Here is a 17,144-nt window from a genome sequence, read left to right as displayed (position 1 = left end):
CCTGCTGAGACTGGGCCAGGCCCCGGAGCGCTGCGGCAATGTCCAGCTGGCTCTGGCGCATGGCTGCCTGTGAGAGGGCAACCCTGTCCTGGGCCACGGATGACGCATGCACATCAAGCCCCACGCCTTGCAGAACCTGCCCCATGGCCAAAACCGTTGCCCCCATTGCCTCCACCGCGGACGCCACCCGTGCGCTGTCGGCCTGGGTGACAGCCATGATCGGCACCATTCCCTGCTCCTGGACGCGGATGGACTCCTGCAACTGCGTCTACAGATGGTGGCAGACGGCCATCATCCCGTTGTCCATTCCCTGGGTTTCCAAATGCATCGGGTCTCTGGGTGGATCTGGTAAGTCCAGGAACCCGGGAACTGTCTGGGCGGCAGCTGGGTGCTGGGCCAGGGCCGCCCTCCGACCGTCCAGCCCCTCGGCTGCTCCGACCTCCACCTGCTGTACCGGCTCAGCTGTGTGGTGCACACCAGACCGTGACCCAGGAGCATCATCACTTATGTGCCTAACTGAGGTAAGTGTATCTGTGATGGTGGATGTTGCGGGTGACAGCAGTGCCGCAAACACGAGGTCCTCATCTGTCCCCAGGTCTGGGGTCTCTTATGTCGATCCTTGGACCGATGCAACTAGTCCGCGACCCATGTTAGTTGCAGTGTCTGGTGTGTCCGTCGACTGTCTTGCCATCCTCTGTGCGTCACTGTTCTGGCTCGCAGTCCTCTCCTCGTCTGACTCACGGCCATCAGTGTCCTGACTGTCCGTCCTGTGTTCGTCCATGTTGTGTCTGTCCATCTTCTGTGTATCCCCCTCCAGTGCCCCAGCCTCAGAAGAGGGCAATCCTGTCAATCTTCCTTCCCCCCTCTGCCGTGCGTCCATTGGGGTGGATGTGCTTGCAGCTGGACGGCGGGGGCTTGTCTGAGACGGTCGGCTCCTGGGCCTGGGGAAGACAATGAGGCATGTATCGTTAGACAAGCGGAGTCGGGTGCGAGGGGGTGGAGGGGGCAGTGTGAGGGGGTGGAGTGTCGGGGGGGTTAGGGGGTGGAGAAGGCAGTGTGAGGGATGGAGTGTCAGTGAGGGGTTAGGGGGTGAAAGGGGGTGGAGGGGTATGTGTCACGGGGTGGGTTGAAAGGGGGGGGGCTTGGGGGCAGTGGTAGGGAGTGCAGTGCGAGGCGGGGGAGAGGTGACGGGCTAAGGGGGTGTAGCCATGCAGGGGAGTCTCACTTGGTCCTGCACCTCCGATCTGGCTACCTCCCGGGTGGCGGCTCCCCCAGCGAGGTCCACAGCCCTCTGCTCATGGATGGTGAGGGGGTGCAGCACAGGTGATCCCCCTCCTGTTCTTGTGTGGGGGGGGGAGGGGGAGCAGTCAGCATCAAGACGTGCAGATATTGGCAACATTATGACTGGGTGGGGGACACTGGGCACCATGCCATGGCAGCTTTCAAGAAAGACGTGTTGCCCATGTGGGTCAGGTACAACGTGATGTCCCCAGACCGCAACCCCCCCCCCTCCTGCGTGGGCAGGGGGGGTTCCCACAAAACGGTGGGGTGGGGGGGGAAGATGTGGGGTGTGGCCCGGGGGAACCCTCAGGGTACTTACCCTGGCAGCTCTCGTGAGGTCGTGGAGCTTCTTTCGGCACTGGTCTCCAAAGCGGGGGAATGTCCCACAGCGCTAATCGCGGTGCCCACCTCACACCAGCCGTGCTTCACAGAGCTGGATGGTTGCCGGTGCCCACGTCTTGGACACACGATGGCCCTGCGCTCTTCTACAGCGTCCAGCAGCGTCTCGAGATCACTGTCCCAGAACCTATGAGCAGCACAGTGGATCGCATTCTTTAAATGACACGGCGCGGCGTCAGCCGGGCGTCGTGGGATGATGCCGCTGCTCTGGCGCCACGCCCATCGCATTTCTCACAGCCCCGCTGCTGGCCTCTTTTCGGGGCCTGAATCGATCGTGCCCGCGGCTGTTTAGCGCCATCGTGAAACGCCACGGCGTTCCACGACGGCGCGGACACTCTGCCTCAATATCGGAGCATCCCACCCTCGGCTTTTGGCTTCTCAGGTGAGGAACTATCACCGCGGACACTCTGCCTCAATATCGGAGCATCCCACCCTCGGCTTTTGGCTTCTCAGGTGAGGAACTATCACCGCGGACACTCTGCCTCAATATCGGAGCATCCCACCCTCGGCTTTTGGCTTCTCAGGTGAGGAACTATCACTTGTGTGCAACCACACATCGCTTTTGGGACAAGAGGGAATCATATAATTGAATGATCCAGCACTGGAGGCAATTCAGCCCCTTTGTACCTGTGCCAATCCTAATCCCATTGCATCAGTCCTTTTCACGTTGCCCCTTCAAGTATTTATTCAATTCACTTTTGAAAGTTATTATTGAATCTGCTTCCTTCACCCTCTCAAGTGGTGCATTCCAGACCATATTGATAAGAGAGAGACAAATAGATTTACCTGTTTTTTAATGTTCCAGTGTCAGTCCTTGCAGGATCCTTAACATCATCCTGTTTAATCCCAGATTGCAGTGGGATTGTGTTTGAACCATCCTCACTAAGTACACCGAGTTCAGTCGGGTTTTCCTCAAGCATTTTTAGATCTGTTCAATAAGTTCGGTGCGGCATAGATTTTCTCTGACTGAGGTCTTCACTTCACATGAACAGTAGCTCCTTTCTCTCAATTGACAACAATCACTTGTGATTCTTCCCTCAAATCACCATGGTGATTGCTTTGCAACAGTTGCTGTTAAAATATAAATTGATGTTCCAATGGATTGAAATGAAAAGATTTCTGGTTCTGATGTTAATGTCAACAGCCTACCTAACTGCAACATTGGCTATTATTGGATTAACACTTAGCCAATTAGAAACAACGTTGTGAACACTGTACAGATAATTATGGGGGAGGGTAAGCTGTAATACATTAACCGAATCATAATCATGCTTCAAAATAAGTGAGAGGGATTAAGTCTGAATGACCCAGACCGTTACAATATTCAGTTCAAGCATAAACAAAAAGAGCAACGAACTGCAAATGCTGGCAAGCTGAAACACAAACAACAAACGTTGGAAACACAGTGAGTGGATCAATCAGCAAGTGTAACAAGAAAAGAAAGAAGTTTAATGTTTTTAATGTATGTTATACATAAAACCTTCACTTGGCTTTTCTATTCAGATATTGGTCAACATACATTGCCTGACAACAGCAACTAAACTTCAAGAGTATTTCATTGGCTACAAAGTGCTTTCAGACGCCTTGAGGTAGATTAATCAATTGCCCCTAATTTAATATTTTGCCTCTGTAACATTCATCTTCAACATGCAAGGATTGTACACCCAAAAAGCTCCTCCATCGAATTTCAGTGCAACAACTATTTATAGAACCCTTTGCCATTGGGAAATTTGTAATGTTAAGTTTTGATAAATTTATCATTATTGTAAATATATAAATATTTGTGTTAGGACAGAAGGGAAGCTTTCCTCCACTCACTGTTAGAAAGTAAGAAATTGCATTTATATAGCACCTTTCACAACTTTAGGGCCTCACCCCAAAGTGCTTTCTGGCCAATGAAGTTTCTCTTTTCGAAGTGTAGTAACTGTTGCAATATGGGTGAATATGTAAGACATTGTGTACATCATGCAAAGGTTCTCCTTGTATTTCAATTCTAGTAATCAGTGCCAATCTTCCCATCATATTGTAATTTTGCTGGTGTACAGTAACCACACTTAACCTTCCTTCAACACCAGGGTTTGTCTTCATGAGAAGCCCATTCAGTGAGCCGGTGGATAGTGAACTCCAGCAGTTAAAATAGATTTCCGTCTGTAACCCCTAAATTAATAGATTAACCCCAGGTAAAGGAGACGGGAACCAAAGAGCTCTGGAATTACTTTATAGTTAGTCCTTGGGATTAAGCTGTACAGTGGATTGTTCAATGGTCTCACAATTACCAAATTGAGGTGTGATTTGTGAATTTCTGCACATTAATAATGAAAGGTGGGGAAACGGGGGTGGGTTTGGGTTTAGTTCTTCAATCCTGATACGTTATCCTCATCCTCTCCTGGGCATTAGAATGAAGACCATTTGGTCATTGGCCAACCTTCGTTTTCAGATCTGGTTGTTCCTCATTGTCCGTAAATTCAGTTCCATCATCAGGTTAAAATGCTAAAACTTAAGAATGAGATTTGGTACAAGGTAGAGCTTTGCAAATTAATTTTAAAAAAAATTTCTTTGGGAAGTGAAAAGCAGATCTGTCACTACCTGAAAGCTCAATATTGATCAAGATCAAAATTGAGTTCTGACTGATCGGCCTTGCTTAAGGGTTTCCAATGTTTACAGCTTTGTAAAAAAAATGATTGTCACCTTGACTGGCCATAAAGGGAACATCAGAATTCCAAAAGAATTCAAAAGCCATGGCCTCCTCAGAGATCAGCTGAGACCTGCTTTATACTCTGTCCGTAGCACAAAGTCTAGATCATTGGGAGTGAGGATAGAAGTCTTCTGCAGATGGTGCTAAGCCACATATCTGTGACCAATCAGGCAAATCTCCAGAGTATTGTACATTGACAATGTTGTTTAAGCTTTATGACCTTGTCACAATTCCTTAATTATGTTGCAGCACTGCACAGGCCACAATTGTTATTGTCTCAATATTTTGCAATTCCATTATTCTTGGCATGAGCTCAGTGAATGCCTGAAAGAAAAAGAATGGATCAGCAGAATCAGAACAAACCTTTCAATGTAAAGAGCTCAATAGCAGCAACCATATAGCTACATAGCTAAATATTTGCCTCCCAGTTATGTAGACATTAACGAGGTTTACTTAGCACCATTAACCAGGGTTAAATCCCCACTGGGTGCTTCACAGACTGGAGGTAGAATTTTCCCTTTTTCATGAACATGTGGCAGTGGGTGGGTGGGGGAAAAGTAGCGTTGAAGCCACCGGCCCCTGCGGCAGCCACCGGTCCCTGCGGCAGCCACTGGTCCCTGCGGCAGCCACCGGTCCCTGCGGCAGCCACCGGTCCCTGCGACAGTCACCGGTCCCTGCGGCAGCCACCGGTCCCTGCGACAGTCACCGGTCCCTGCGGCAGCCACCGGTCCCTGCGGCAGCCAACGGCCCCTGCGGCAGCCACCGGCCCCTGCGGCAGCCACCGGCCCCTGCGAGAGCCACCGGCCCCTGCGGCAGCCACCGGTCCCTGCGAGAGCCACCGGTCCCTGCGGCAGCCACTGGTCCCTGCGGCAGCCACTGGTCCCTGCGGCAGCCACCGGTCCCTGCGGCAGCCACCGGTCCCTGCGGCAGCCACCGGTCCCTGCGGCAGCCACCGGTCCCTGCGAGAGCCACCGGCCCCTGCGGCAGCCACCGGTCCCTGCGAGAGCCACCGGTCCCTGCGGCAGCCACCGGTCCCTGCGGCAGCCAACGGCCCCTGCGGCAGCCAACGGCCCCTGCGGCAGCCACCGGCCCCTGCGGCAGCCACTGGTCCCTGCGAGAGTCACTGGTCCCTGCGGCAGCCACTGGTCCCTGCGAGAGTCACTGGTCCCTGCGGCAGCCACCGCCCCCTGCAGGCAGCCACCGCCCCCGCAGCAGCCACCGCCCCCTGCAGCAGCCACCGCCCCCTGCAGCAGCCACCGCCCCCTGCAGCAGCCACCGCCCCTGCAGCAGCCACCGCCCCCTGCAGCAGCCACCGCCCCCTGCAGCAGCCACCGCCCCCTGCAGCAGCCACCGCCCCCCTGCAGCAGCCACCGCCCCCTGCAGCAGCCACCGCCCCCTGCAGCAGCCACCGCCCCCTGCAGCAGCCACCGCCCCCTGCCGCAGCCACCGCCCCCTGCAGCAGCCACCGCCCCCTGCAGCAGCCACCGCCCCCTGCAGCAGCCACCGCCCCCTGCAGCAGCCACCGCCCCCTGCAGCAGCCACCGCCCCCTGCAGCAGCCCCCGCCCCCTGCAGCAGCCACCGCCCCCTGCCAGCAGCCACCGCCCCCTGCAGCAGCCACCGCCCCCTGCAGCAGCCCACCGCCCCCTGCAGCAGCCACCGCCCCCTGCAGCAGCAGCCACCGCCCCCCTGCAGCAGCCCCCCGCCCCCTGCAGCAGCCCCCGCCCCCTGCAGCAGCCACCCGCCCCCTGCAGCAGCCACCGCCCCCTGCGCAGCCCCCGCCCCCTGCAGCAGCCCCCGCCCCCTGCAGCCGCATCCCCAGCACCCCTGCAGCAGCCCACCCGTGCCCCCTGCAGGCAGCAGCGCCCCTGCAGTATCCGCCACGCCCTGTAGCAGCCACCACCCCCTGCAGCAGCCACCGCCCCCTGCAGCAGTCAGCCACCGCCCCCTGCAGCAGGCAGCCGACCCCTGCAGCTAGCCCCCGCACCCCTGCAGCAGCCACCGCCCCCTGCAGCAGCCCCGCCCCTGCAGCATGCCAGCCGCCCCTGCAGCAGCACGCCACCCGCAGTACCGCCACGCCCCCTGGAAGCAGCCACCGCCCCCTTGCCGAAGCCACGCCCCCTGCCGCAGCCCCGCCTGCCGCAGCCCCGTCCCCTGCAGCAGCCACCAGCCCCTGCAGCAGCCACCGCCCCCTGCAGCACCGCCCCCTGCAGCACCGCCCCCTGCAGCACCGCCCCCTGCAGCACCGCCCCCTGCAGCAGCAGCCCCCAGCACCACCGCCCCTGCAGCAGCAGCCACTGCAGTATCCCACCCCTGGAGCAGCCACCGCCCCCTGCAGCAGCCCACCGCCCCCTGCAGCAGCCACCGCCCCCTGCAGCAGCAGCCCCTGCAGTATCCTCCAGCCCCTGGAGCAGCCACCCCGCCCCTGCCAGCCACCGCCCCCTGCAGCAGCCACCGCCCCTGCCGCAGCAGCCACCTGCAGTATCCTCCAGCCCCTGGAGCAGCCACCGCCCCCTGCAGCAGCCACCGCCCCCTGCAGCAGCCACCGCCCCCTGCAGCCCCACCGCCCCCGCAGCAGCCACCGCCCCCTGCAGCAGCCACCGCCCCCTGCAGCAGCCACCGCCCCGCCCTGCAGCAGCCACCGCCCCCTGAGCAGCACACCCCGCAGCAGCCACCGTCCCCTGCAGCAGCCACCGCCCCCTGCAGCAGCAGCCACCTGCAGCAGCCACCGCCCCCTGCAGCAGCCACCGTCCCCTGCAGCAGCCACCGCCCCCTGCAGCAGCAGCCACCTGCAGCAGCCACCGCCCCCTGCAGCAGCCACCGCCCCCTGCAGCAGCCACCTGCAGCAGCCACCGCCCCCTGCAGCAGCCACCGCCCCCTGCAGCAGCCACCTGCAGTATCCTCCAGCCCCTGGAGCAGCCACCGCCCCCTGCAGCAGCCACCGCCCCCTGCAGCAGCCACCGCCCCCTGCAGCAGCCACCTGCAGCAGCCACCGCCCCCTGCAGCAGCCACCTGCAGTATCCTCCAGCCCCTGGAGCATCAACTAGCCCCTGCAGCATCCACCGGTCCCTGCGACAGCCACCGGCCACTGCAGCATCCACTAGCCTAATCGCAGGTCACATGACCTTGGTAGAGGCGCCTCATGGTGTGTTTGTACCGTCCACCACCTGCTGGTTGGAGGTCGCACATCTTCCAACTATGATATAGCCCATAGACACACCATTAGTGGAAGAACGGAGAGCATTGTGAGAAGGGGCGCCAAAGTTTGCAGGACTGTAGCAGGTTAGAGATAGGGAAGTGTGAAGCCATGAAAAGATTGAGGAGTTGGTTTTCTGGGAGTCAATATCGATTAGCAAGGACAGTAGTGATAGTTGAATGCAATTCAGGGGTGTGGTAAAATACTGACTGCAGAAAATTGGATCAACTTTATGGAGCATCAAGGATGTGAGGAAACTGAAATAATGAGATTTGTCATTAACAAGGCAACAGCATGGATGAGGGTTCCAGCAGCAGATGGATTGAGGGGCAGAAATGGGAGCTGCTTTGGAGAAGGAAGGAGGTGATGGTCACGTTGGAATTCTGGGTGGGATTCTCTGTTGGCCGACGCAGGAATCGGGAAAGGCGATTAAGCGGAAAATAGGTTGTGAGGCCATAATTGTGGCCGTGCAAGGCGCCCAACAGAATGCCATACTCCAGTGCCTCGACTGCGGCATCAATGCGTTAATAAGAACATAAGAATTAGGAGCAGGTGTAGGTCATCTGGCCCTTAGAGCCTGCTCTGCCATTCAATGAGATCATGGCTGATTTTTTTGTGGACTCAGCTCCACTTTCCCGCCCGAACACCATAACCCTTTATTCCTTTATTCTTCAAAAAACTATCTATCTATCTTTATCTTGAAAACATTCAACGAAGGAGCCTCAACTGCTTCATTGGGCAAGGAATTCCATAGATTCACAACCCTTTGAGTGAAGAAGTTCCTCCTAACCTCAATCCTAAATCTACTTCCCCTTATTTTGAGGCTATGCCCCCTCGTTCTGCTGTCACCCGCCAGTGGAAACAACCTGCCCGCATCTATCCTCTCTATTCCCCTCAGAATTTTATATGTTTCTATAAGATCCACCCCTTTGCACCCTTCTAAATTCCAATGAGTACAGTCCCAGTCTACTGAATCTCTCCTCGTAATCCAACCCCTTCAACTCTGGGATTAACCTAGTGAATCTCCTCCGCACACTCTCAAGCGCCAGTACGTCCTTTCTCAAGTAAGGAGACCAAAACTGAACACAATACTCCAGGTGTGAGGGTGTGTGTGAGGGGGGGCTGTGTAAGGGTGTGTGAGGGTGTGTGTGCGAGTGTGTGCCTGTGTGAGGCTGTGTGTGTGAGTGTGTGTGTGTGTGAGGGTGTGTGTGAGGGCGTGTGTGTGAGGTTGTGTGTGTGTGAATGTGCGTGTGTGAGGGTGTGGGTGGGTGGGTAAGTGAATGTGTGTGCGTATGTGAGGGTGTGTGTGAGAGAGGGTACTTGTGTGTGTGAGGGTGTGTGTGAGAGCGTGTGTGGGTGCGTGTGGGTGTGTATGTTAGCGTTTGTGTGTGTGTGAGGGTGCGTGGGTGAGAGCGTATGTGTGTGTGTGTGTGTGTGTGTGGGGGTGTGTGTGTGAGGGTGTGTGTGGGTGTGTATGTGAGCGCGCGTGTGTGTGAGTGTGAGGCTTTGTGTGAGGGTGTGTTTGAGTGAGTGTGTGTGTGTGAGGGTGTGTGTGTGAGGCTGTTTGTGTGAGGGTGTGAGTGGGTGTGTATGTGAGGGTGTGTGTGAGGGTGTGTGTGATGTGGTGTGTGTAAGGGTGAGTGTGAGGGTGTGTGTGAGGGTGTGTGTGTGTGCGTGCGGGTTTGTGTGTGAGTGTGTTTGTGGGTGGGTATGTGAAGGTGTGTGTGTGTGTGAGGGTTTGTGTGTGAGAGGGGATGTCTGTGTGTGATGGTGTGTGTGAGAGTGTGTGTGGGTGTGTGTGGGTGTGTATGTGAGCCTTTGTGTGTGTGTGTGAGGGGGTGCGTGTCAGATGGTATATGTGTGTGTGTGAGGGTGTGCGTGAGGGTGTGTGTGTGAGGGTGTATGTGTATGAGTGTGTATATGAGAGTGTGTGTGAGGGTGTGTGTGGTTGAGTATGTGAGTGTATGTGTGTATGAGAGGGTGTGTGTGGGTGTGTGTGTGTGCAGAATTTTATATGTTTCTATAAGATCCACCCCTTTGCACCCTTCTAAATTCCAATGAGTACAGTCCCAGTCTACTGAATCTCTCCTCGTAATCCAACCCCTTCAGCTCTGGGATTAACCTAGTGAATCTCCTCTGCACACTCTCAAGCGCCAGTACGTCCTTTCTCAAGTAAGGAGACCAAAACTGAACACAATACTCCAGGTGTGGCCTCACTAACACCTTATACAGTTGCAGCATAACCTCCCTAGTCTTAAACTCTATCCCTCTAGCAATGAAGGACAAAACTCCATTTGCCTTCTTAATCACTAGTTGCACCTCTAAATGCAACTCATGCACTAGGACACCCAGATCCCTCTGCACAGCAGCATGTTTTAATACTTTATCATTTAGATAATAATCCCTTTTGTTGTTATTCCTCCCAAAACGGATAACCTCACATTTGTCAACATTGTATTCCATCTGCCAGATCCTAGCCCATTCACTTAAACTATCTAAATCCCTTCTGCAGACTTCCAGTATCCTCTGCATTTTTTGCTTTACCACTCATCTTAGTGTCATCTGCAAACTTGGACACATTGCACTTGGTCGCCAACTCCAAATCATCCATATATATTGTGAACAATTGTGGGCCCAACACTGATCTCTGAGCTACTGATCCACTAGCTACTGATTACCAATGCGAGAAACACCCATTAATCCCCACTCTTGCTTTCTATTAATTAACCAATCCTCTATCCATTTTACTACTTTACCCTTAACGCCATGCTCCTTATCTTATGCAGCAACCTTTTGTGTGGCACCTTGTCAAAAGCTTTCTGGAAATCCAGATATATCACATCCATTGGCTCCCCATTATCTACTGCACTGTTAATGTCCTCAAAAAATTCCACGAAACTAGTTAGGCACGACCTGCTCTTTATGAACCCAGGTTGCGTCTGTCCAATGAGACAATTTCCATCCAGATGCCTCGCTATCTCTTCCTTTATGATAGATTCCAGCATCTTCCCTACTACTGACCTATAATTGGCCTATAATTACCCGCTTTCCGTCTACCTCCTTTTTTAAACAGTGGTGTCACGTTTGCTAATTTCCAATCCGCTGGGACCACCCCAGAGTCTAGTGAATTTTGGTAAATTATCACGAGTGCATTTGCAATTTCCCTAATCATCTTTTAGGACCCTGGGATACATTCCATCAGGGCCAGGAGACTTGTCTACCTTTAGCCCCATTAGTTTGCCCATGACTACCTCCTTAGTGATAATAATCGTCTCAAGGTCCTCACATGTCATAGCCTCATTTCCATCAGTCACTGGCATGTTATTTATGTCTTCCACTGTGAAGACCGACCCAAAAAACCTGTCATTTCCTCAGCCATTTCCTCTACTATTGTTATCTCCCTTAATACTATCCTATTATTAAATCTCCCTTCTCATCCTTGAAAGGACCAATATTTACCTGAGCCACTCTTTTTTGATTTATATGTTTGCAGAAACTTTCCACTCCGCACGTACAGTAAATGCTGTCTGCATATCATTAGCGGGCCTGACTCAGTATTCTCCAGTGCCTCTGAAATGCTCCACTTCTGCTGGTAGGAATTATTCACATGATAATTCACTTGTGGTTTTAAAAGTTGGAAAACGGCGGCGTGGCTGATGAGGGAGAGAGGGGAGGTAAGACATGCAGAGGTGTGACCGTGGGCTGCCGGTCCTGCCACCAGCAGGGCTGGCCGTATGGGGGAATGGACCATTGCCAGGCACGGGAGGGTGGGGGGAGGGTGGTGACCAGGGAATGGGTCGTATGTTTCGGGTGGCCCCCCGCATGGGTCTGGGCATCCTGGCACAGACGCACAGACCACCATTGCAGCGGCCTGCAAGGTTGCCATCTTCCTGCACACCCCACTGACTGACCACAATGGCCCAAGGTTGAGCAGAGTGACACCGGCGTATGTGTGCCCCCACACCACCACCCCCACACTAACCCCCGCCCTCCACACCACCACCCCCGCACTCCACCTGCTACACTCCACCCCACCATGCCCGCATACCAGCCCCCACCTCCACCCCCACCCCACCTATCTGTACCCTACACCCCACCCTCCACCCCATCCAACCCCGCACTCCCCACCCTCCCCTCAGCAACCCTGCACCCCAGCCCTACCCTCCACCTCACCCTCCCACCCACCCTCCACCCACCCCCCCATACACCAGCCCCCACCTCTACCCTACCCATCTGCACCCTACACCCCACCCTCCACCCTACCCCTCCGCACTCCCGACCCTCCCTCCAGCAACCCAGCGTCCAAGTTCCACCCCACCACAGCCCTCACCCTCCACCCCACCAGTTCCTCCCCCTCACCCAACGCTGGGGCAGCATGCGGCCCACCCAAGGGCAACGCCCACGGTAGGCCCTGCAGGAGGGCACCGGATGAGGGCTGTGGAGCACACTGCTGGCATGAGCAGCACCAAGCAATGGTACCCCTTGCAGCAGGGACAGGTGCCAAGGCCAGAGGTCCCCACAATGGCAAGCACCGTTATAGCAGGGTGCAGGGAAAACGGCCAGGAAAGGGGGTGGGGATGGGAAGGAGTCGGGGTGGGGGAGACATGTGGGGGCAGGCGGTGCAGTGAAGGGCCACTGTGTAGCCTGTTGGACCTGGCGGCATGCACCGTTAACATGGTTTCTGCCTTTCACCCGCTGCAAACAATGGTTATCGGAATGCAACCAGGTTTGGATTGGATTCAGATTTTGTTTATTGTCACGTGTACCGAGGTACAGTGAAAAGTATTTTTCTGCGATCAGCTCAACAGATAATTAAGTACATGAAAGAAAAGGAAATAAAAGAAAAGGCATAATAGGGAGAATGAAGTTTTAAAAGATTAGAACGATTGTAAGATAAGTAAAAAGTGGATCTGTTAGGGAGAGCTCGCAGAGAGTCGCCTCACTCCAAAAAAAAATGGTTGCCTTCGGCCTGACCACCACAGTCCAGAAGGATTCACTGAGGCTATACGAGCTGGAACTGATCAGGGAGCACCCTGCAGCAGCAGAGCTGCCCCAGAGGAAAAGGAACTAGCCGACAAGGAGGTGAGAGAGAGGCACCGCATGAGGCCGCATATGCAATGGTAGCGCCTGAAATTCAAGGCCCTGCTGGACCAGGTATGCCACTGAAAATTCCGGCAGAGCATGGGGATCGTATGGCATGGCATCAATCGTAATGACGTGCTTCGAGAGGTTGGTCATGAAGCGCATCAACTCCATGCTTCCAGAACGCCTAGATCCGCTGCAATTCGCATACCGCTGAAACCAGTCTACATCAGACGCCATCTCCCTGGCCCTACATTCATCCCTAGAGCATCTTGACAACAAGGGCTCCTACATCAGACTCCTATTTATTTATTGACTATAGCTCCGCCTTCAACACCATAATCCCAGCCAAGCTCATATCAAAGCTCCAAAACCGAGGACGTCGCAATATATGGTTCCAACTGCATCAACAAGTTTGCTGACAACACGGCCATTGTGGGTTGGATCTCAAACAATGGCAAGTCAAAATACAGGTCAAAATAATGACGAGTCAGAATACAGGAGGGAGATAGAGAACCTACTGGAGTGGTGCAATGACAATAATCTATCCCTAAATGCCAGCAAAACTAAAGAACTGGTCATTGGCTTCAGGAAGCAAAGTACTGTGCACAGCCCTGTCTACATCAACGGGGCCGAGGTGGAGATGGTTGACAGCTTCAAATTCCGAGGTGTGCAAATCACCAACAATTGTCCTGGTCCACCCACGTCGATGCTACGACCAAGAAAGCACAACAGCGCCTATACTTCCTCAGGAAACTAAGGAAATTCAGCATTTTCACATTAACTCTTACCAACTTTTGTGACACCATAGAAAGAATCCTATCTGGCTGCATCACAACCTGGTATGGCAACTGCTCGGCCCAAGACCTTCAGAAACTTCAGAGAGTCGTGAACACCGCCCAGTCCATCACATGAACCTACCTCCCATCCATTGACTCTATCTACACCTCCTGCTGCCTTAGGAAAGCAGGCAGTATAATCAAATTCCCCTCCCACCCGGCTTACGCACTCTTCCAACTTCTTCTATCAATAATAATAATCGCTTATTGTCACAGGTAGGCTTCAATTAAGTTACTGTGAGAAGTCCCTAGCCGCCACATTCCGCGCCTGTTTTGGGGAGGCCGCTACGGGAATTGAACCGTGCTGCTGGCCTTGTTCTGCATTACAAGCCAGCTGTTTATCCCATTGTGCTAAACCAGCCCCAGACATCAGGCAGGAGATACAAAAGTCTGAGAACATGCACAAACAGATTCAAAAACAGCTTATTCCCCGCTGTTACCAGACTCCTAAATGACCCTCTTATGGACTGACCTGATTAATATTACACTCCTGTATGTGTTACCCGATGCCGGTGTTATGTATTTATATTGTGTACCTTGTGTTGCCCTATTACGTATTTTCTTTTTATTTTATTTTCATGTACAGATTGATCTGTCTGGACTGCAGACAGCATAATATTTTTCACTGTACTTCGGTAGAGGTGACAATAAACAAATCCAGCCCAACAAATCCAATCCAATCTACCGGATCATGACGAATCTGGCACCGCGGGGGTATGGGGGAAGACACCCACTCCCGGTAGCTGTTAAGGTGATGGTCACCCTGAACATTTATATATTATTCCAGGTGCTGAGTGGGGACCAGTCTGGGATCTCGCAGACTTTGGTGCACAAGTGCATCCATGCCATCACGGGGGCCCTGTATGCCCGCTCGATGCAATACATCAAATTCAATATGGACTGCGCCCACCAGAATGCCTGAGCAGCAGGGTTTGCTGTCATCGTCAAGATGCCCCAGGTGATCGATGTGATGCATGTTGTCTTATGAGCGCCGCCCCATGACAGGCTGGTCTTCAGAAACTGAAAGGGATTCCACTCGATGAACGTGCAGTTGGCGTGTGACTATGAGATGCAAATCGTACACGTCTGCGCCCGCTACCTAGGCAGTGTACACACCTCCAACCTGACACACTCACCTCTTCAAGGTGCACCTCCGGCTGAGGGACTGGTTCTTGAGCGACGATTTTGATTTGATTTATTATTGTCACATGTATTAGTATACAGTGAAAAGTATTGTTTCTTGCATGCTATACGGACAATGCATACCGTACATAGGGAAGGAAGGAGAGACTGCAGAATATAATGTTACAGTCATAACTAGGGTGTGGAGAAAAGATCAACTTAATACGAGGTAGATTCATTGAAAAGTCTGATGGCAGTAGGGAAGAAGCTGTTCTTGAGTCGGTTGGTACGTGACCTCAAATTTTTGTATCTTTTTCCTGACAGAAGAAGGTGGAAGAGAGTATGTCGGGGTGCACGAGGTGGAGAGGCGGGGCTATGGAGTGGGACACTGGAGCAGTGAGCTGGGGTCCCTGGCCCAAGTCCACCCTCAAATGTCAGCCCATCGGCCCTCTGCCTCCCCAAATACCACATAAGTGGTATTTGAAATATATGGGTTTGCTTAATTCGAATATGTAGAGGCTGGTTTCAGGAAACAAGTTGAGATGTTGCAACTGTTAACTGTAAAGCTGTTTCCTTGTTGCTAATGTGCTTAATTCTGTGTTCAACTTAAAGTTTATTTTAATATAAAGCTGTCTATTGGCCAGTGTTATCATTCCTGTGGTGCAGTAACATTTCCTCACAGTTTTTGGGTTGTAATTGGGTTGTAATCGGGATCTCAACCAAAATCGGGGTTTAGATCTGGGCCCATAACATGTCCTCTACATAAAGTTTAGGCCGGGGAAATCTTTTTCCTTTCACCCGAGTAAAGGATGACTCACAGTGGCAGAAATATGTTGAGTAACATTCAGAAACATATTACGCTTTAATTGATTGAAAATAATGTTGAGTATTCAAAGTGTTAAGAAAACAAAATCAGGTTTTCTTAAGATCTGTTTTTTTTATATTTAGAGTACCCAATTCCTTTTTTCCCCAATTAAGCGGTAATTTAGCGCGGCCAATCCACATTCCCTGCACATCTTTGGGTTGTGGGAGAATTGTGCAAACTCCACACGGACAGTGACCCGGGGCCGGGATCAAACCCGGGTCCTCGGCGCCATGAGGCAGCAGGGCTAACCCACTGAGCCACTGTGCTGTCTTGTGCTTAAGATCTGTTTGACAACTTCACTTTGAAGAAGGAAATCTTTCAGCATCAAGATTTACCTCTCTGTCAAATATCACACTCTCCTGATTGCTACATGCCACTTTCTCAACTATGTTCAGCAAGACTGTATTGATAATTATAGCAGAACGCCACTGCCGTTGCCTGGGCTAATAATGAGTGAGATTCATGTTTGCAGCATTGTCATGCTGAACATTAAAATTTTCCGTTTCCAAAGGATTCTAATCGAGAGGAAACTGAACCACTTTAAAAAATGTTTTGCTGCTATGGATCTCCAGCACTCACTCGACAAACCTCAATGCCAAACCCAAAATGAAATAAGTGCTGAAAATAACCAGCAGGTAAGAGAGAGAGAAACAGAATTAATGGCTGGAATTTTCCAGCCCATCACAGCAGGCTTCGCCATAGTAGAGGCAGCTCGCCATGCAGTTGGGATCTTCCAATCTTGCCAAAGTCCACAGCGTTCCACATAGATAACCTGTTCCACTGCTGGGACACGCACAGGGTCAATGTCATGGGGCCAGAAGATCCCGTCGGCAAGAAGGGCTGGAAAATGTTTTGGATTGGTAACCTTTTATCAGATCTGGAAGAAAACATGAGAAGGGAAAAAGCAAAAAGGTAAACGGGAAATAGAGAGATGAGTGGAACGTCAAGGAGGAGATGGTGGTAAAGTCACTAGTAACCCAGGCGATTCAGATTAATGCCCTGGCGACAAGGGTTCAAGTCCCACTCAGGCAGTGGATGGAATTTATCCAGCATTTTTAAAAATTGAAATTGACAGCTAGTTTCAGTAACTTCTGATCGATTGTCATGAAAACCCAACTTCCCCTTTCGGGAAATAAATCTGCAGTCCTTACCTAGCCTGGCCTACATGTGTCTCCAGACCCACAGTTATGTGGTTGACTCTAAACTGCTCTCCAAGAGCACAAGAACTAGGAGCAGGAGTAGGTAAGACAGTCCCCAGGGGCAACATTGGGATTGGGGCCGAGTGCAGCAAACGGCTTTCATCGAGGTGAAACAACAACTCTCCTCATCAAGGCTGATTTACGCAATTCGACCTATCCCGGCCAATACTGTTGACACTTCTCTGGACAGCATCAGGACAATGCTGGCCCATGAATTGGACGATGGATCTGAACGTCCCATCGCCTTCGCCTCAGGAACATTGGCCAATGCAAAGAAGCGATATGCCCAGATAGAGAAGGGGGGTTTGGCTGTCATATTTGAGGTCAAGAATTTCCATCAATATGTCTACGGGCATCACTTCACCGTTCTCATGGATCACAAGCCTCTCCAAAGGCTCTTCAAGGAGGATCAGATGATTTTCCCCCTCCTCCCCCACATTGCTTCCGCTCACATCCAGCGATGAGCAC

At 52.7% G+C, this 17,144-nt stretch overlaps 1 protein-coding gene and 1 long non-coding RNA gene across 11 annotated transcripts in view; one reads left to right on the top strand and one right to left on the bottom strand.

Moving 5' to 3' along the window:
* The window catches only part of LOC119965299 (glutathione hydrolase 1 proenzyme-like), a 109,420-nt gene extending 106,565 nt beyond the window's left edge, over nt 1-2,855 (bottom strand). For 6 of the 8 annotated variants that reach the window (XM_038795844.1, XM_038795882.1, XM_038795854.1 and 3 more), the window contains exon 1: nt 2,467-2,855. In XM_038795844.1, coding sequence (XP_038651772.1) covers nt 2,467-2,600 — 134 coding nt within the window. In that variant the 5' untranslated portion in view covers nt 2,601-2,855. The remainder of the gene's footprint in view (nt 1-2,466) is intronic. The other 2 variants (XM_038795871.1, XM_038795910.1) reach the window with 1 other exon arrangement.
* Nucleotides 2,856-2,934: 79 nt separating this feature from the next.
* On the top strand, nt 2,935-14,822 carry LOC119965326. Of its 3 annotated transcripts, none has more exons than XR_005460489.1 (3): nt 2,935-3,085; nt 11,063-11,161; nt 14,278-14,822. It is a non-coding gene; the product is annotated as an uncharacterized LOC119965326 (long non-coding RNA). The 3 variants fall into 3 exon arrangements; XR_005460490.1 differs by having other exon boundaries at nt 11,063-11,243; XR_005460491.1 differs by having other exon boundaries at nt 2,935-3,142.
* The last annotated feature ends 2,322 nt before the right edge of the window (nt 14,823-17,144 follow it).

The sequence above is a fragment of the Scyliorhinus canicula genome, chromosome 1 (genome assembly GCF_902713615.1).
Source record: "Scyliorhinus canicula chromosome 1, sScyCan1.1, whole genome shotgun sequence".
NCBI lineage: Eukaryota > Metazoa > Chordata > Chondrichthyes > Carcharhiniformes > Scyliorhinidae > Scyliorhinus > Scyliorhinus canicula.
The sequence above is the reverse complement of the archived record's forward strand: the minus strand, read 5'-3'. Positions and strand labels throughout refer to the sequence as shown.